This window comes from Eumetopias jubatus, unplaced genomic scaffold, assembly GCF_037043125.1.
Source record: "Eumetopias jubatus isolate StellerSeaLion01/CBP00866 unplaced genomic scaffold, mEumJub1_p1.0 scaffold_2, whole genome shotgun sequence".
NCBI classification, from domain to species: domain Eukaryota; kingdom Metazoa; phylum Chordata; class Mammalia; order Carnivora; family Otariidae; genus Eumetopias; species Eumetopias jubatus.
This window is the reverse complement of record NW_028274808.1, coordinates 24,545,809-24,567,585: the sequence shown is the minus strand read 5'-3', so window position 1 is coordinate 24,567,585 and position 21,777 is coordinate 24,545,809. Positions and strand designations below refer to the sequence as shown.

Here is a 21,777-nt window from a genome sequence, read left to right as displayed (position 1 = left end):
CCTCTAAGGCTACCTTTCAACCAATGGGAGAAAAAGCTGATGAATAAATGCACCAGCCATGTCTTTCAGTTGGACAATTATGAGAGGCATTTTAGAAATTCTTTTTCAGTTCGGCCCCATTTTAAAGAGGATAATACTTTGTCCTAATTTCAAATCATTTGTATAGTGTTCTTTCCTGCATAATATTACTGATCCTTAGATTAACCTTGTGAGGAGATCAGGAACTAACAAGATGAAGACACTGATAACACTACTGCTTTTCCTTCTCCTTCTTCCATATTCTTCTTCTTCCTCCTCCTCCTCCTCCTTCAACTCCTTCTCCTACCACCACCACCATCACAACTACTACTGTTGATGCTGCTGCTAGCAATACTGATGATCGTGGAAAATATTCACTGAATACTAAACTACGTCAATCATGGGCTAAGCACTGAACAAATACCGAGTCAAACAATGTAATTCTTATAGTAAAACTCTGAGAGAAATTTAAAAAATAATATCCCCATTTTACGGTGGAAGAATTGAAGCACAGAGAGGCTAAATAGCTTGCATAAGCTAAGGCATAAGCGTTTCGATGACCCAGGGTTAGAAAAAGCAGAAACCAATTATTGCCTGAGCACAGAGAAGCTCAGTCCTAGTTCAGTTTTCTTGGTCTTACCAATTCTGAATTTGAGAAAGAAGGGAACCTATACCTATTGTTCCTATCTTCCAGGAAATGTCAGCTTGGTGACTAAAAATATCATTTGGTGAAATAGATCCCTTACCCATTAGTGGATTGCAGAATAATCCTTTCCCCTCACCAAAGATCCATGTCCTAACCCCTGATATCTGTAAGCGAATATGTTACTTTAAAAGCAAAGGGGAATTCAGATGACAAATTGGAATTGTCATTACTAATCCAGGAGTCAAGGAATGCCTAGGACCTCTAGAAACTGTAAAAAAAAACAAAAAACAAACAGACAAACAAAATCTCGCAGAAAGTAGCTCAGCCCAGCAAACACCTTGATGTTAGTCCAGTGAGAACCATTTCAGATTTCAGACTTCCAACCTCCAAAACATTAGATAATAAATTTTTGTTGTCTTAAGCCACTCAGTTTGTGGTGACTGTCACTGCAGCAATGGGAAAGTGACACAACCAGTTAGTAATTGGCAAAAGTAGGCAACCCCTTCAAGCTTATAATATCTGTTTCCTTTCTCCTTCCCTCTTTCCCACTTTCCCTCCCTACCTTCATTGGGAAATGAAAGATTGTCCCAGTGATCATTTATATGAACATGAAAATTTTATCCCCTTACACAAAACACAGCTACACAAATCTCCAAAGGTAAAATTAAGAATAAAATTTACCTTGACACACTCTGGCAAGTACCTTTGGAAGACAAAGGTCAGCCTGATTGATGAATATACAGCTTCTTTAAAACTAAAATTAGTTCCTTCTCAAATTGCAGTAGACTTTTAGAATTTCTGACCGAGATTACAGTAATGTTTTTCCACAGTGACTATAACATCAATCATTTACCTCAATCTTCCTTTGACATTGTTTGGCATATCTTGAGCTTTCAATTTAGATAGCTACATGAAGATAGAGAGGTTCCCCCTGGAGCTCTCTATGATTTAGTTGAGAAAGTCAGATATATAGTATTTAAATGAGCTCATTCCTCTTCACCTTTAACTTTTTTCCAGCCTACTAAATAAATCTGCTTGAAATGATGACCGACCTACTAAATAAATCAGATCCTAGAAGCTCTCCTTCTTGTTACAGAAATTCTTATTCAGGACCTAAATGTATTGTATACACATGCATATACTGACACAGATAAAATGAAGTAGAAATGAAACTGGGCTAATAGTGAGGAGATAGATCTGCTTCCTGGTCTGCCATTGTTAGCTATGTGTATTTTGTGCAAATCACTTAACCTGAGGCTCAGTTTGTGGCATGAAGATAATGATAAACACCTCCTTAAATACTGAGGAGTAAATGAATTAATGCAAATAACTATATTTTGTCAATAGCAAATATTATGACAGAATGTTATTGATTTCATTATTTTAATTAGTTGCAACTTTTTTTGTTCTAAAACTTAACTACGCAATAGATTTCTCATATTTATTTTTCGTTTTACTTTTATCTCATATTGTTTTCACTTAAATACCCCGAGAGACCTATTAAATTACTTTTAGTATAGTAAAAAAAAAAAAAAAAAAAACAGTATCCTGGTTGTGATACTACACTATGGTTTTGCAAGTTGTTAAAATAGTAATTTAATGTATTATTAAATACATTGTAGTATTATTCAGTATTACATGAAGTGTTCAACATTATCTTGTATATAGTTATGTATATATGAAAGAGAAACAAATGATAAATGATTAAATTTAGGAGGTCTTTACAATAAGTGTTACCAGAGGAAGAGTGTCATTTCATTAACACACGATATAAAGTAATGCTTTTATGTCTGTTATAATAACAACAATAATTTCTTACATTTATTGACCACTTAGTATGTGTCAGACATAATGCTTTCCAGGGATCAACTCACATTAATTCAGTGAAAATACAATGAGGTGTTATTATTTATTACCTTCATATTTTATAGATGAGGAACTGTTCACTTTGGAACCTATTAACTAAATTGCCCATGATCACTCTTCTAGAAAGCAGTAGAGTTACCACAAAGTTCTTAATTGTTGCACCTTGAATCCCTCCAGTAATTTCTTTACAGCCTATTCCTCTCTGAACTCTATTCCTCCTTTCCCATCTGACCCTTCAAAACAGCTACATTGTCCTGGAACTGAACATATTTGGATTCAGTGACAGGTTATCATTGTCCAGAACTTGCTTTGTTGTGTAAATCCTTGATAGCTAGTTTCTTTTAGTGGGCCAAAGTTGAAAATTTTTCTCAGTGTTTCTGCTGTAACAGTAACTCAAAAATAATTGCTAAATGGTCGTTATTTTTCAAATTGGGGACAGAATCTACAATAATGAAAGAGTTTTGGGATAGGATTTATTTATTTTTTTTGGCTTAGGAATCCATTTTGTACATTCGCCCCTATTTTCTCTATTAGTTTAAAATAGTTTTGGCTAATGACTTGTCTTTTTAAATTTAAAGAATGCTACTATTTATCATGACCTCTGGAAGGTACAACCATTCTTTTTTTTTTTTCTTTAAAATTTTTTATTGTTAGGTTAATCACCATACATTAGGTACAACCATTCTTATCACTTTGAAGTAATGATTAGTGTTCTTTCTCATCAGAATTTTTACTTGATTCATGAGCAATATAAGTAACTATAGGCTTCTTATGTTCTGTGGAATGTTCATAACGTTTGGGGGTTTTCAAAATGCCTATTCAATCAGAAAACACATTATGATCTGAGTAATGTTCAAATTATTTATAAGGAAATAATTTGTATGATCTTTAATCTTTGAATAGACTGACCAGGCCTCATAGGATCTGAGAATATTATTTTTTCAAAATATTTGTTTGAGAAACATCTCTTTTCTCCATTGCATTATTTTTTTTTAAAGATTTTATTCATTTATTTGAGAGAGCATGAGAGAGGGAAAGCACAAGAAAGGGAGGGTCAGAGGGAGAAGCAGACTCTCCGCTGAGCGGGGACCCTGATGCAGGACTCGATCCTGGGACTCTGGGATCATGACCTGAACTGAAGGTAGACACTTAATCGACTGAGCCACCCAGGCACCCTCCACTGCATTATTTTTATTCAGATAATACAGGAATTTGTAGCTCCTATAATGAGGTAAGAAAAAGAAATAAAAGGCATACAGATCTAAAAGCAAGAAATAAATAAAACTATTTGTGTATGGCATGATTATCTATATAGAAAAGCCCCACATCTGCAAAAACTTCCTATAACTACTAAATGAGTTCAGTAAAATCATATAATGCAAATATATAGGATCAATACATGAAAAAAATCAAATTTTATGTATTAACAATATACATATAAAAACAAAAATTAAAACACTATGCCAATTACAATTACTTCAAAAAAATTAAAAAGTTAACAAAACATGTACCAGATGGGTATGCTGAAAATGACAAACAAAATGTTCATGAAAGATATCAGTGAAAACCTATGTAAATGGGGAGGCATAAAATTTTCATGGGCTGGAAGACCCATGAAAGACCCATGGGCTGGGAAGACCCATAATATAGATGTTAATTCCCCTAAAATTTATGTGCAGCTTTAATGCAATTCCTATCAAGACTTAACCAAGTTTCTTTTTTTTTTTTTAATGTGTAGAAGTATATAATCTGAAATTTGTATATGAAGGGACAGGCCGTAGAATAACAAAAGCAATCTTGAAAATAAAGTTTGGAAAACTCTCTTTACCCAATTAATAAGGCTCATTTTATAGTTGTAGTAGTCAAGTACTGTGATATTGTCAGAAGGATAAACAGCTCAGTCAGGGTAATGATATAGAGAATTTAGAAGTAGATCATGCTTAACTGATTTTTGACAAAGGTGCAAAAGGAATTCAAGGGAGAAAGGAAATGCATTGGAGCAGTTGAATGTTAATAGGTAAGACAATCAAAAAACAAAAACCCCAAACAAAGAATATTGACCTAAAATTCACATATCTAAAAGTTAATTCAAAATGTATAACAGACTTAAAATGTAAAACATAAAATGATAAAACTTTTTGGAAAAAAATTAAACCAAATCTTTTGTATGTAGGATTAGGCAAATCATTCTTAGATTCAATACCAATAGTATGATCCATAAAAGGAAACAAACTGATGGTACCTCATCAAAATCTAAAAATTTGTTTCACTGAAGACCCTGTTAAAAGAATGAAAACGGAAGATACAGAGATGGAGAAAATATTTGCAAACCATATCTTTAACAAAAGACTAGAAGATAGAATATATAAAGGCACTCAAAACAAAAGTAAAAAATACAGACAATCCAATTAGTAAATGGGCAGCAGATTATGTACAGACATTTTACTAAAATGGATGTATGGATGGAAAATAAACACATAAAGAGATGTTCAACATCGTTGGGCCTAAGATAAATGCAAACTGAAAGCACAATGAAAGCACAGCAATCACCACATGACTGCACACTTTTTAGATAAAGAAATTAATGACAACATTAAAGCTGGAGAGGATACGAAGAAACTCATACATTGCTGGAAAGAATCTAAAATGTTACAGCCACTCTGTAAAACAATTGGGCAGTTTCACTACATCAAAAACTAATGATGTAATGCATGGTGATTAACATAACATAATAACAAAAAAACAAGTGGGCAGTTTCTTATAAAACAACACATAGATCCACCATACCACTGAGTAATTACAATCTTGGCCATTTATACCAGATAAATGAAACTTATGTTTACACAAAATCCTGTACACACATGTTCATAGTAGCTTCATTTCTAGCAGCCCAAACCTAAACAATCCAGATGTTCTTCACTAAGTGAATAAATACACTGTGGTACGTTCACACTATGGAATACTACTCAGTAATGAAAAGGGAAAAAAAAGACTATTGATGTATACAACAATTCAAATGAATCTCCAGGGAATTATACTGAGTACAAGATAAATAATTCCAAAGTGTCACTACCAAAGGAGTCTATATATAACGTTCTTACATGAGAAAATTACAGAATCAGAGGACAGATGAGTGATAATCAGGGGTTAAGGTGGGTGTGGTTTCAAAAGGACAACAAGGCATCCCTGTGGTGAGAGAACTGTTTCGTGCCTTGACTGTATCAATGTCAGTATCCTGGTTGTGATACTACACTATGGTTTTGCAAGTTGTTACCATTGTGAAAAACTATGTAAATGTTGCATGAAATCTCTATCATTTCTTACACCGGCATGTAAATTTATAATTATTTAAAAATAAAAGTTTATAGTTAGCATTCTTTCCTAAAGTCAAAATTTGGGGGCTTCAACTTGAGTACTTACTTTGATCCATAAGCCCATCTCAAACTTCTTCCTTAGGATAGTTGGACCTTGTCAAAAAATGATCTGCAGCCTATCCCTAAGGATGAGTGGGATGGTAAAAGGAATTAGAGTTGTCTAATCTGACAGAGAAATCAGAATTGAGACTCTAGTTCATTGAGGATATGATGTATCCCACAGAGTAAGGTGACCAGAGTTTTGACACTACTGTCAAGAAAGAACAAAAGGAGAAATGAAATGGATTCAAACTGCAGGATCCCCTTTCAATCAACAACACAGGCCTGTGTTTCATTTACTCAATAGGGACAGCAATCTTCATTGTTTGCAACCCAGCTACTAGAAAACCCTACCGAGGCAACTTATATTCAAGAGGAACACGACTAAAGGACCACATAGACACTGTTATGTTAGATTCTCTGAGGTCTATCATTGTATCAAAGCCATATTATCAAAAAGCTACAAAACAATGGTATGTAATTATATTTCCCTCTATCAATATCTTCACAAAATTGAAATTTAATATTGTATACTTGATTTTTTCAAACTTTAAGAAACTAATTAACCATGGTCTTATGGACTGAATTTTATCCCTTCAAGATTCATATGTGGAAGTCCTAACACCCAATGTGATGGTAGTTGGAGATACAGTCTTTCAGAGATAATTAGGTTTAGTAGATTTCTGAGGGTGGGGCCCTCAAGATGCGATTAGTGCCCTTAAAAAGAGAGAAAGAGACATGTGAGGACACAGTGAGGAGGCAGCTGTCTGCAAGCTAGGAAAAATGATCTCACCAGGACCCATCCATGCTGCTGTCTTGATCTTGGACTTCTAGCCTCCAGAACAGTGAGAAAATACATTTCTATTGTTTAAGCCATCCAGTCTATGAAATTTTGTTATACCAGCCTGAGCTGACCAAGGTACTTGGAGAGAATATTTTTCCTATGTTTTGAAAAATGTTATCTGTGGTTGATTATATTGTTCAAATTTATTTTATTTTATTTTATTTTATTTTATTATTTTTTGGTTAAAACAATTCTAAAACTAAAGAAAAGTCATGAGTATAATTAATTTTTTTTTTTTTTTTTTTTTTTTGTATATCCTTTGCCCAGTGGCCCCATTTAAATTCTGCTAAATGTGGTTGGCTTCAAAATATGCCTGCAAATTCTTTAACACTCCTTTCATAAAACAATGGAGGCTGTTTTAGACAATTTCTGAATTTTCTCTGAAAACTCTCATTCTGAGAGCTTACCCTTCAATCCCCGGTACTACAAAGTGAGGAAACAGAGGCACATGGAGGAACCCCATATAGATGTTCTGGCAGGCAGCCCTTTCTAAGGTCTCTGATGACAGCTATTATCAACTTCCAGGCATGTGGGTGAGCAAACCTTTAGATGATACAGCCTCTAGAGTTTGAGTCACCTCAGCTGTAGCCAAGAGAAGACACCAGCTGTCTCCACTGAGCCCTGCCAGAATTGCAGGGCTTGAGTAAAATAAGTGCTATCATTGTTTTGAAGCCACTGAGTTAGTTTTGGGGTACTGTGTTACACAAAATTAGATGCTAGAACACCATTTGTCCCAGTAACGTACCCTGTTGACAAGGGATCTGATCTAGAATCACGTGGTATACCCAGTTGGCAAATAATCTCAGTTCCTGCAAGAGTTCCTCAATATTTTATGGCCTTAATATTTTGTAGAATGCCTCTCAATTTGAGTTTGTAATACATCTCCTTATGACTGTTCTCAGGTTATGCAATTTTGTAATACATCTCCTTATGATTGTTCTCAGGTTATGCAATTTTGTTTGAAGTAATACAGACGTGATCCTCAATTCTTGCTGCAGCCTAGCAGGTATGGCATAGCATCTATTTGCACCATGACTGGTGATGCCTTTGGGTAACATGGTGACAGCCAGAGCTTACCATTGGAAAGTTGCTTTTTCACTTTTAAAATTAATATTTTTGTTTTAAATATGTATTGAGGCTCCCTAAAATTCAAGCCTTATCTCACTTTCTCTCACTCATTTTACCATCCAGTGATATTTTCCCTTGAAATAATGATTACTCCAACTATTGTCAAGTGGGACCTTTCTAATCCCATGATTGCTTTATATTTTTAATTTACATCCCACTGTAAGGAAGATATTTAACGTTTTCTTATTTATTTATTTATATCAATATGGATTCATAGATTTCTATTTTATTTAAGAAGTCAAATTTCTTGTCTTCATTATATGTATTCATGCTCAACGTGATTTTAGGAACCTCTTCAAACTGGTTCCTGTCTTTCTGATGTTTCCATCCTCAATGAGTATTTCTTTACTTCCTGGCATAAGAAAGGCACTTTGTCATTTTATTTTTTTCTTGCTTCAGTTTGAGTATCATGCACTTTTCCCCCCAAAAAGTCCTTAATTCTTTTTATTGGAGAATGGTATTCTGAAATAAAATCTGAGAACTAGTTGTGTTCAGTGCTACTAGAATCACTAATCCACAGCCATCCCTATAGATAGTGCAGGAAATGCATTTCTATATATGTAGCAAGCGAATATTGATGCATGTTTGCATCTATATTTATTTTTCTATCTAATCTTAGGAACTGAAAAGCATGAGTTCACATCAGTACTTCCAGTTCAACAACACAGAATTAATTCTAGCTTTTCTCCTTTTCATATCTCTACCACCCTTCTCAGTGAGTGAGAAACCTATCTCCTCTAGATAAGAGGATATCAATGTATTTAATGATTTGCTCAATCCCCCAAATGTATCCCAACTTACAAGCCTGATGGACCGCTATACCTCCCTGATGCCCTCCTCACGTGCACCCTTGCACCTGCAATGCTTCCTTCCCAAGCTACACACACACACCATTCTTGCATTACCTCAAATGCCACTGACCTATTTTTTCACCCTCCACATGCTGGCTCCTGCTGTACTGGCCTGTTTTTGCCCTTGACTGCCTACCTTTCCGGAAGAAAGGAAGGAAGGAAGTTAGGAAAGAAAAAGAGGAAGTTAGGAAATTAGGAAGGAAGGAGGGAGGGAAGGACAGAGGGACAGAGGATGGTGGAAAAGAGATATCTGTTCATCTGCCATCAGCCTCTTGGGTTACCTCTCTACATCTACAACTTTAAGCCTTTAACCAATAAATGAGGATGCAAATAGTTAAGACTGGTTTCTACCCCTAATTGATGCAATGCAATTGTTTGTTTTTAACTTGGTTTCACCCAGATTTTGTCTCCATCCAGCTCCGCAATATTGTCTCAATCTCCAGATTCACCTCACCCATTAATGTTGTGGACTTGATATCTGGGATTTCCTTGGTACTTCAAGTTGGAATTCCTCTATTGATTTTAACTTCACTCTTTTCACACAGCTCTAGACATTCAGAGTTGTCTAAAAGGAAAAATTTCCCACTGTAACTCTTTGGAACTCAGTCCTTGACTTCAAGCGTTCTCTGTTGCAGACAGACGGAAAATTGAGTGAGTTGACTGATCCAGCTAGAGTGTATATGTTGGAAAGAAATAAGAAAAACGTCATATTAAAGTTTTTAAGAATCCTGATAATGAAAGTGAGGTTTCAGTTTAATAAAGACAACAGAGAGTAAAAACATGGTATTGATTTACTGAATGACATGATAGGAATGACTTTCAGAAAGTAGATATGTCAGAATTAAATGCATGGGAGTCTTCTGCGATAGGTAAAATAGGATAAGGGAGATTGCTGTATTGAAACATTGCAAATCTAAGAGCCATTTTGAAGGCTGATACTGTCTAATGGATAATATATTAAAACTATGTATTTTTTCTTTCTTTCCCTTTGATGTTACATATTATAATTCTATATTATTACATCACTTCCTAGGGCAGAAATGGTTCATTTTCTCAGTCAATCTATCCTTCTTTTATCAATAGAAGTCCCCACCCAAAATTTTAACAAAGAACATTGCCCAGTTAGAGCTAACATTTCTCTGCTACCCTTGCAGTTACACATAAGCATGTGACTAAATTTTGGCCAATAAAAGGTAAGCAATGAGTGCTATTTCCAGGTTGCGATATTCTAAGAAAAGTCTCTTCCTTCTGTTTCCTCTTTTTCTCACTTCCTCCACGCTGGAACGCAGAGATGATGGTATGCGACAGCCTCAAATTTACGGACAAGGGCAGCATTGTGAACTAGAGGCATGCACATGTGTAATTTCTAAGGAACCCACTGGATGCCTCACAGAGCTTGCCTACGTCTGCATGGTTAAATGAGAGAAATGAACATTTTTGAGAATACAACTAGCATTACTTATCCATCTTCTTCTATTCTTCTTTTTACACTTGCTCACAAAGTCTTCAAATATCTCCAAATTTCCAGTGAAATATACAATTTCCCATTTCTAATACTGAATATATGATTTTTACTTCATGAATTTTCACCTCCCTTGCTTTGTTTTTCTTCATCCATTGTCCGATGTCTTTTATTTTTTTGTAATTATTTATTTAGAAAATATTAAGCAAATTAGGAGAACAGTAATGATGTTTAAAAATTATTATATGGTGGCATTTATTAAATACCAAATTTGTACTAGGATTTGTCCTAAGTGATTTTCACATATATCTTTTACCTTCACCAAAATCCTGTGTGGTGGGTGATTCTTATAACGCTCCTTTGAAGAAGAAGAAAAAGAAAAGGCTTCATGATTCAAAAGTGGTTTCAACATTTATAATTCATATCTGTGTGTGGAGGCTCTCATAACCCAATCCTTCTTCATTCAGACATCAAGACCAGTCATGGTTTGCAGCCTTTGTTTTTAAACTGTCTAGTTTCCTTTAAAGCACAACTACCTGCTTGTTTACAAATAATATTTTTATGTGTATTTTGTATAGTATTTTTATCATATTTGCCAAATGTATTTTTGCATTTTGGATGAGTACAGAGTACTTCAGGTTGCATTCACGTAATCCGTTTATTGTTGTAAACCTCTCTAGTCAGCTGGTAGAAATTCTCCTGGGTTCTATGTGGTCAATCTCCTGTGACTGTAAAATGTGCTCCTTGGTAGTACTCCTAGCTGTAGATCTAGCGGCTTGAAATTTGTTTGAATCTGTGCAATAAAGCAATAAAATATCTGCAGTCTTATTTTCTTTAGGGCAACCCCTCTGGATGTCATAATTGTTGTATATTGAACAAATATTTATACTTACGCAGCTGCATAACATTGAAAAGAAAATTCAGCATAGAAAGAAAAAAAAAAGGCTTAAAGAGATTCAATCATTTGCCTAGTATGGCAGGCAGAATAATGACTCTCCCTACCAATGATATTCTCATCCTAAACCCCCGCAGACTGTGAATATGTTACATGACAAAAGGGATTTTACAGATGTAATTAGGGTCACTAATCAATGACTTTAAAATAGGGAGATTATCCTGGATTATCCAGGTATCTGGGTAATGTAATAGGCAATGTAATCATATGAGCTATTAAAAGCAGATAATCCTTCTCCAGCTATAGGAAGAAAAAGAAATTAGAGTGATGCAACAGGGGGGGAAGTTAGAGGGATTTGAATCATGAGAGGAGCTCACCCAGTGTTCTTGGAGGCAGGACACTTGGAAAGCATGAGAAGGAATATAGGTCACCTTTAGGAGTGAATATCAGCTCCTGATTGACAGCCAGCAAGGAAACAGTGAAACTGCAAGCAATTCTAGTACACCATTTTCTATAAGTAATGTATTTTTAGAATGTCATCACAATATATAAGAACCCAGACTATTCATTTAAACAGTGGCAGGATAAATTACCTCTTTGAGATATTTTGTGGATTTAAGGCCCATAGTTATAGGAAGAAATTTAAACATAAGTGGAAAATTTTAAAATCAATACACAGAGATGTTGATACGGGCCCCCACTCCAAACTTTATAAAGGAGTTGTCTTTTTACAACTTCCTTTAGATTTCTATTACACAATTATATTTTCAATAAGTTTTGCTTCAATTAAAGTAGGAAACATTTAAATGAGAGCTCAGAAAAATACAATATAAGTCATGGAGAGGACTGTCAGTAAGGTGCTCAGGGCAGATACCTTATTGTTTGAGAATGGCATGGTTCATTATTTATACACTTCAAAACCTGCAATCCTTTGTTACCTGGAGATTTGTGAGGGAGACAGAGTGGTACTAATCTTTAGCGTCTCTAAAATCTGTATCCTCAGTAACTCCAAAAAGCAACTAGAAAACGGAGTTGAGTGATTTATCCAAGTCCACAGCCTTGAAACGCCACTCCTGAGAAAATTAAGTGATTGCACATCACTTTTCTCAGCACCAGGTCTAATCACATTTTTTCAGGTGCTATTCAAACCAAGCAGCTCTGTTCTGTTGGCTGCGTGTTACCACATTCTTGGGATTTGGACAGCTTGAAGGAACAATGGTCCTACCTAATAGAAAGCTTGATTCCAAAGCTGACCTCCACACAGCGTGCCAATTTAACAGACAAGAACAAGGATGTAGAAGACTAACGAATAAAAACAAACCAGGAAATATTGATTTCAACTGAGAAGCATGGTGTTTAATTTAAAAGGCAGCTCTTCAGAAAATCCTTTCTTCTGTTGTCAAACAAGCATTGGAGCTTGTCTATCTTTCCAATCATTCAATTAGAACAGGGACGAAGGAGTGATACAGTCTTGGCTTTCAAGCAAACATTAGGGCACAGGGTGGATGCAGGGTTGGGATTCACCATTTTTTTCAGATTGCCAGCTTTAATTTCTACTGCCTGAAAAAAGGAGATATCCTTTTCTCCTTACATATCTAGCTATTTTCCTTCTTTTCTCTCATAAGCAAAACAGAGAGGTCTAAGTCCAACTAATAGCATAAAACGTAACATGAAGGTATCTTATATGGCTAAAGTTTTTCACTTTATAAAGTCAAATGACTTAGACTTGCACTTTGTTTTCTAAGTTAATATACTTACTTGGAATACAAATGAAAGCGCAAATTGCAGTTGATAGATTCTGCCTGAAAGCACTAAATTTAAGAGTCTTCTAAGTGTAAAGGTTTGTATCTTTTATTTGTTTACCTGGTATCAAAAGATAATTGCAGTAAGTGATATCTTAGACCAATATTGGGTCTCAAAAGATAACTGCAGTAAGGAATATCTTTGACCAATTTTAATGAAAATAAAGTTTTCAAGTACGCATACGTGAGCTAAAGTGTAACACTCTAACACATTTAGCCATGTAGAGAGGGTAGGTCAAGGTCAAATAAGTAACTTCAAATTAAGATTTAAGCAAACGATTACTGAGCAACTCAAGTAATATCAAGAGTAAAAATTTACAAATTTTTAGCACATGACTGCTTACCATGGTGATGGGGAAATGAGGCATGTTGGTGTTCAGGTAACCATTTGTGATTTTACTTCTATCCTCCTGCATCTTAGGAGTATGCGAACGTATCAGGTAAATCCCTGCTACTTTCTAAGTACAGTAAATGTAAATATCCTGAGCGATGCTAGATCTATGAATAATTTTAGTGATAAGTGATTTTCCCTCAGGTGTATAGACACATTGTCTAAATAAATTCATCCATTTCTGTCACCCTGAAAGAGAAGTCCCTGTACAAAATGCCATTGCTTGTAAAGTATAAGCCAGAAAGAATCATTTGTAATTCCAATGGATATTGCTTAAATAGAAAATTTTGTGCCACAAATTTAAAATTCCAGAATCAACCTCACACAGATCTCTTGTCACATGTAACTTTGAAGTCTTGTCAGCACAGCTACCTAATTTATATGAAGCACCCCGGAGTCAGTGTCTCTTTGTAGTGTTATTTGTCAAATAATTCAAGCACTGCTTTAAAGTATACGTGAGTTTCTAATCAAGAGTTTCTAATCAATCCCTGGGCCTTTAAATGATATGTGATGCGATGCATAAGTTTTTCCTCTAAGTATGTGAAATTCTAAGTTATATTTGCCTTTGATATCTTTATTTTTCCTTATTTTAGAAGTACTGCAGGAAGGAATAAAGCTACTGCAAAGTAAACATTCGATATTCTGTTAAAGGAGAAAGGACCTAGCAAGAATTTGAGAGGGTGTGTGTATGTATGGATGTTTGTGTCTATGTGTGTCTGTGGGTATATGGGCTCTTCTGTGAGAAACAAAAATGCAACTGGATCCTGGGGGGAATTTTAATCAAAATAAAATACTACCAACTTAGCATTTCTTTGTTAATAACCTGAAGCCTCTTGTATATCCACATCAGGTTAGAAATTGGGGTTTCTTGTTACAGACACTCTCATTCCCTCATCTCAAGTGTTACGCTTCAAACCGTTACAAAAATTTCTGCCTGGATTCTGCAGTCTATGACCTCAAAATTATATTATTATTTAGGATCTTCTGGAAGCATATGGTACAGACCTCTACTATAAAACTTTCTGAGATAACTGAATGACAAAAATCACTCAAAAGTAGTACAAAGAATAAACTCAAAGCTATGTATATATGTTCAAGACAGAAAGAAATGGAAAAAGAAAATCAGAATGAAACATATGTATTTATCCATCTGTACATCCAGATATACATACATGCATATATATATATATATACACCATGCATACGTCATATGCACACATTCACGCATACATGGGGAGGGGGGAGAGATTAAGTTAGCAGAGATGACTGCCTGAAGGCAGAAAAACTCAGATTTCTTGGGTAACACTTTTTCTGCTAACTTTATAACTTAATAATTCCCATTAACAATCCAAGGATGACAGCCAGGCTACCAAGAAAAAGAGGAAAATAGAGGTGAGTATCCATGCACCTCAAAGAAAAATTTAAAAACTAGTTAATGAGTCTAATTTTGTGAAGACAGCACTTCACTGCAACTGTTATGAGACAAGTCAACATAAGATCAGAGAAAGTTAAAATTCCATGAGTTCATAAAAACTGTCAAGAGCTCTATAACTTCCTGTCACTTATGAAGGCAAAGTACTCAATGGGAATATCCGAATATGGATGAAAAAATTTTTACTTAAGTGTGTAATATCTTAAAAGCTATCTTAGGATTGAAGCTGATAACCAGTAGGCACTACCAAGGTTCACAGATTGTTAAATATTGAAATCACATCCGCTTAATCGCCCTGAGTGTATTTCTACCTGGGTTTCCTGCTTTCCCACCAACCAGCAACTCAAATGTTAGCACCAAGGGCCCTAAAGTCAATGTCCTTTCCTATTTGTCTGTGTTCTGTGCCAACCAAAGCCACCACGTGTTTTGTTTTGTCACCTGCCCCCCAGACTCAGGGCTTAGAAAGGTCAATTTTTGCCCCCTGTGGGCCTTCCTCTCCTGACCTTTCCAAGAAGGCCGAAGAAAGAAAAAGAGATGAGGCAGCTGGGCAGTAATGGGGAACACTCCAAACACCAGCCCAAAGGTGCAGGCTCCAGCTACTCCACAGAATATCCCATAAGAGAAAAGAAGCTATGGGAGTCAGTAGGGATGGTGGTAATGGGCTGTGACCTGGGCCAAAGAGGCCCGGTGAGGATCCCCATTTAACTATCTTTGTTGAGGGGCATCTGAATGGCTTGGTCACTTGATTTCCACTCAGGTCATGATCTCAGGGTCATGAGATAGAGACCTGCGTAGGGCTCTGCACTGGGTGTGAAGCTTGCTTAAAATTCTCTCTTTGCCCCTACCCCGCCAAGCCTCTCACCCCTGATCTCTGTCTCTCTCTCTCTCTCAAAAAAAAAAAAAAATCTCTGCTGAATTTCAGTACCATTTAATAGTACACCTTTCTTGAAATACAAATAAGCCCTCATGTCTGGAACATTAACAATATTAATATTATTTTTATTAATAAATATAAAGAGCTATCTGTTACAGTGTCTTCAATATGTGCTGAAAATACTATAAACACACACACTGGTATAATTTGAACACTAAAGTTATCATCATCGTTTTAATCAGTTAGATGAAGGAAAACTTCACAGGAGACATAGGGTTTATTTAAATATTGAATGGTAGAGGTAGGGATTCAACCCCAACAACCTGAGAATAGAGGCCAATTTCTATGCGAGCTGTTCTCACATGGCCCACAGGGCTCAGGGGGACTTAGATAGGATAGAGAGCCCATGACCTTTCCCAAACTCAAATTTGGGAAACCCTAGGTCAAGCTTATCTCACTTTTTTTAATGTAGGCCTCTTTGGGTATTTTTAAAGTATGTTATCAAAATTATATGTATTATGATTGTAAATCAAGTAATTCAAAGAGCTTGTGCTTAAAATAATCTTCATAAAATCTTTCCCTGCTCTCAGCCTCGCTTTTACCTTTGATTTCTGCTTTTGTTTCTTAATTTCAGTTGGTGATTGACTTTTTAGCTCTAATACTAGACTAATGACTTTAACAACTTCTAAATAGTATCTGGATGGCACTCTCCCTTTTTAAATTTATTTTTATTTTTTAATTTTTTAAAGATTTTATTTATTTGAGAGAGAGTATGAGCCCAAGCATGGGGGAGGAGCAGAGGGAAAGGGAGAAGCAGACTCCCTGCTGAGCAGGGAGCACAATGTGGGGGGCCAATTCCAGGACCCCGGGATCATGACCTGAGCCAAAGGCAGATACTTAACCACCTGAGCCACCCAGGTGCTCCGGGATAGCACTACATCTTGATATATATACTTTTGAGAATAATTACAAGCCAAAGAAAATAATTTCGTTTACTTATCACTTTTCCCCTACTTCATTCTATAGTTGATATTTACATTTGGTTCTTCTTTTGCCTAACTTCTACTTCTAAATGATACCTCTGAATTGTATTTGTCTATCACCTTGAGTTAGCTTTTCTCACGGTCTGCACCCCACTTTTTCTTCCGCTATGCTGACCCACTTTCCTCCACCTATCCCACTCCGGCCTAGGACACACAGCTTTACTTTTACATCACTAAGTCCAGTGTTTACATTGTCTTCTGCCAACACAACCAGCTGCCTTCTATTTGAAGACTCCTGGAAAATCTAATGGTGTGAGATCATGTTATTATGTGAACTCAACGTTCGGCATGGGGATCATACATCTTATAATGTAGCTCCTGTTCAGTTGCATATTCTTTCAAGAAGTAAACAATGTTCCAAGACCTCAAACTACAGTACCTGTAACTTTCAGCTTTTCAGCCCCAATGGTAATCTCATCTTCATCTGCAGAGAACAGCACCCTGCCATCTTCACTCGCTCTCACTTCAAATCTTTTACACTGAGCTTCCACAGCATCAGCTCCTATGGTCAGAGGAAAGGTTTAAAAATGAAACTGGTATGCAGGAAACCATTAACATGTAATTTTTTTTTTTTTAGACAAAGAGAAGAAATGTATATATTATTTAGTTATTTTACCTCTGCAGTATGTTGTACACCTGAATTAATACTTCTAAATTCTTATCCTTTCCAGTAGGCTGTCTAATTTGGTAGAGTTTGCTGAGCTAGGATGGTTGGGCATACATCTGACTTCTAAATGCTTGACATAGTCCTAACAAGGTTTGTAGGTTTAGCTAATTAAAAACAACAATAACAGAAACAAAACAAAACAAACAAAACAAAACAAAAAAAGCTTTTGCATATACACAAGGAGAGATGGCATCTGCTTTGTTCTTGGTTATTGCCTGAAAACTTGGCTTTATATCTAGCACATGCTAGATGCTCAATAAATACTTCTGGTCAGAATACTTGTGGTCAGAATGACTCCCATTTACTTTCTGTAAGCAGACAATAGTCCCCACACTTGCTACATCACACTTGTAAAGCATTACTCAGTTGTGAACCTTTAGCTACACTACATTTCATACATGCTAATATTGAAATTTGTTCACCCTTTACTATCACTGAATGCGAATGCATTTTACAGTCGATCTTGTAAAAAAATATATATATATATGTATGTTTTTAGTGCTCCCCAATGTATCTTCTCATCAATAACTTTCTTGATTTATTTAAAATATAGTATTAAATATACTTACACCATGGAATTGAAAATCTGTTTCTGATTTATTGGACAATTTTGCATATTAATGCATCTACAAATCACAAAGGCAGCTCCCATATTTGGAAAACATGATTAATTTGTAAGTTTGAAAGTCTTCAACAAAAAGATCAAACTGGCCAGAGGGTGAGGAATTGCTATTTCCATAACATCAGTTTATTTCATTTGTCATAACACATTTGGCATATGCTACATCTTCCCCTCCGGTTACGATTTGGAGCATTTCTCCTCTGCTCTCTCCAACAAAAACCCTTATCAGATACAGTCCAGCCCAGTCAGGGACCTAGGCACATCACACTTGTGTGTGTACCTCTTTTCATTTACTTTACATATGCTACGGACTGAATGTTTGTGCTTGCCAAAAATTCTTATGTTGAAATACAAGCCCACCACGTGGTTGTATTAGGAAAGGCAGTCTTTGGGGAGGTGATTAGGTCCTGAGGGTGGAGCCCTCACGAATGGGATTAGTGACCTCATAAAGTCTGCCTTTTTCCTCTCTGCAATCTGCCAAGTGAGGACCTAGTGAGAAGCCGGCTATGTACAGACCGGGAGGTGGCCTCTCGTCAGACGCTGGGTATGCTAGCACCTTGCTGTTGGAATTCCCAGCATGCAGAGCTGTGAGAAATCAAGTTCTGTTGTTTAAACCACCCAGTCTATGGTATTTTATTATAGCAGCCCAATCAGACTGAGACAATATACTACCATTATTTTTTAGATATATGTCCGTCAGGAATTCAAAACATGAGATCACTTTGTAGTCCAAAATTTCCTCCAAATTTAAAATTGGGTCCGATTTCTAGGGCTACTTAGGGTAAGACGTTAGATAGGTGAAGGAATACCAGACATAAACTTCCTGTCCCTTTCCTCGGCCCTCAACCCCACCCCTGCCCTGCTCCCAGTCCCAGCCCACGGCTTTAGTATTGTACACCTCCCCACCATCGGAGCTTCTGAGGGGCACTTAACAAGAGGAAAATATTAATTCCAAACCCTGATAACATGTGGGATAATTTCTCTGAAAACAAGATGTATATTTTTCTTATGATATAAGAAACTACGTGTTTTCAGGTCCATATAGAAAATTTTAAAACTACGACAATGCTAAGTCAGATAAAACTGATGTTAACCTTTGCAGGCTGTCAAGATCAAAACAGCATGAATTGTACTTTAACATCTGTTATATATTTTCTTTAAGCAAAGCACTTTTCTTATGAAATTTAATGACAATATTGGAGAAACCATGGAAGACCTATTGTTCTTGGTGACAGTCATTGCCTTTGATCTGGCAAACATTATTTCATCAGACTGTATCAGTTGAGTACGTCTTCTGCTAATCATGATCTAACCTTCCTGTATTGTGCTTTTAATCTTTAAACCATAGTAACCCAACTGGGTGATGTTCAAAAAACTGTGCTTGGGGCTGGTGTGTTTATAAATGTGACTTCTAAGTGTGGAGGCCTCTGTGTCTCCATCTTCTAGGCACTCAGACATAACATTAAATCTGAACTGCCTGAAAGATATTCTAGATACTATACATATACAACCTCAACTTGTACATCACATTGCTATCTTCAAATATACTTACTTATTGGGTGAACTGATCCACAAAATATATCAGTGACTTTAATGACCCTGAAGTGCATTAGATCACTATATGCATATGATATATGTAATATAAAATATATACACACACGCTGCATATGATCATACATTTATAAGACTCTTTTTGGCATAACATTTAATGTCATTATATGGAAGGTACTTTATTAACATAAACATGCTATATTGTGTGTCACATAAACAAGTAGAATATAAGCAGGGTACCTGGATATGTTGAAATCTTAATTGAAATCTTTATTCATTAAATTTAAATAAGCAAGTAAGAAAATATATGCACACCTGGAATAAAAAAAAATGCATCCAGGCCATAAATAAATGCATGGGCAAACATTCAATTAAAAATAGATACATAAATTAATACTGCAGACTACACTTTATTCAACGTATTAGTAAAATTTCAGAAGGCAAAACTGCAAGCAATTAGCAATATATTGACAATAAATATTTTAAATCAGAAAATAATTTTGAATATATTGTGCTTCTGTACATTGCTTTTCTGCAAATAGCAAAGAGTAAATGCCTGTAATTAGACACATATTGCATTATTGTGAATATGTTTAAAGCTAATGCATTAGGCTACATGAAATTGAATTTATTACATTATAACATGTTTTGTGTTGTCTTATTCTGTTTTTCATGTTTCTATCTTCACAACTCAGCATCCAGTTGTTCAGAGGGGAGCAAACACTCAGTTCCATTTTTTCTCAACCAGCAATGCTTCCAAAGTTTCAGGAAAGCAATATGCCTAATGACTCTGGATAAGAAGCTCTGATTCCTTAGCAAATAGATCGTGGGGAATAGGGCTATCTGGACAGTTCTATATTTTACTAGTCATCTTAATTTTTTTTAATTTTAAGATTTTATTTATTTGAGAGAGAGAGTGAGAGAGAGAGTACAAGCAGGGGTGGGGTAGAGGGAGAGAAGCAGACTCCCACTGAGCAGGGAGCCTGAAGACTCAAGACTCCATCTCTGGACCCTGAGATCATGACCTGAGCCAAAGGCAGCCACTTAACTGACTGAGCCACCTAGGTGCCCTTTTACTGGTCATCTTAAACACTAACTTGCTAACAAGAGTCTCAACACTAAAGGCTTACTTAAGAATATCTGAAGAAGTTTATGTTAGCAACTTCAAAATCAAACAAAGAGCAGTCAGGGATAAAATAAGTAAAGAGCATTGGCAGGAAAAAGATAGAAAACATGTAAGCAAAATCAGTTTCCACAAAAGCATTGAAGTATTCAATATGTATATCCAAATATTTTCTCTAGTTTGTTTAACATTTTGTATATATTCTTTAAAAGCAAACAAACAAAGCAACAACCAAGCTAATTTTTCTTTTTCTCTTCAGAGATGGCTCCATTGCCTTTTTGGAACATTCACATTTCTTACAGTCATACTCAGTAGCCAAAGGCATATTTGCTGACAAATAGAGAGGCTCCAGTAATTTATCTACCATCTTCGCATTTTCTACATTAAATCAGTCAAACACATGAATTGGAAAATTTTCTTCAATAAAAATCTCCACAACTCAAACAATATATTTCCATGGGGCCTCTTGGTACTATTTAGTCCTAATTTAAAGAAAACAAGGCAAAGATCAAAATGGGTATGTCTAATTATCTCTGGTGTGTTTTCCTCAAGCATATCATGATGGATCTTTCTTCCTATATAACTCTGCTTTTACATGTTGTCAATATTTTCAAGGTCTTGAAGAGTATTATTAAAAGATGAGAAATTCCCATAAGAAAAACAAAAACAAGAGTCAATACAGTCAAATACAGTCAACTAAATTCAGAGTTCTGAAATTCCTGTTTTAGAATTATCATGGGCCCCCTAAAAACAAAACCAAAGAAGCTGAAACAAAACAAAAGAAGCTGCTTTCATGAAATATAAATATAAATAAGCATTGTACTTTATTTTATTTTACATTATGCATGTCGTTAAAAACTCTCATTTGGGGGGCGCCTGGGTGGCTCAGTCATTAAGAGTCTGCCTTCGGCTCAGGTCATGATCCCAGCATCCTGGGATCAAGCCCTACATTGGGCTCCCTATTCTGCAGGAGGCCTGTTTCTCCCTCTCCCACTCCCCCTGCTTGTGTTCTCTCTCTTGCTGTGTCTCTCTGTCAAATAAATAGATAAAAAATCTTTAAAAAGAAAAAAAAAACCTCTCATTTGGAAAGTATACTCTTAGTGTACTTAGGGAGAGGAGAAGAAGCAGAATGAGGGAAAGGTTACAGGG

At 35.8% G+C, this 21,777-nt stretch overlaps 1 protein-coding gene across 3 annotated transcripts in view; it reads right to left on the bottom strand.

The window, feature by feature from the left end:
• SGCZ (sarcoglycan zeta) overlaps positions 1-21,777 on the bottom strand; it is a 463,311-nt gene that overhangs the window by 42,379 nt on the left and 399,155 nt on the right. For 2 of the 3 annotated variants that reach the window (XM_028099878.1, XM_088020938.1), the window contains one exon: positions 17,045-17,167. The exons of the other annotated variant lie outside the window; for it this stretch is intronic. In XM_028099878.1, coding sequence (XP_027955679.1) covers positions 17,045-17,167 — 123 coding nt within the window. The remainder of the gene's footprint in view (positions 1-17,044; positions 17,168-21,777) is intronic. 3 annotated transcript variants of the gene reach the window in all.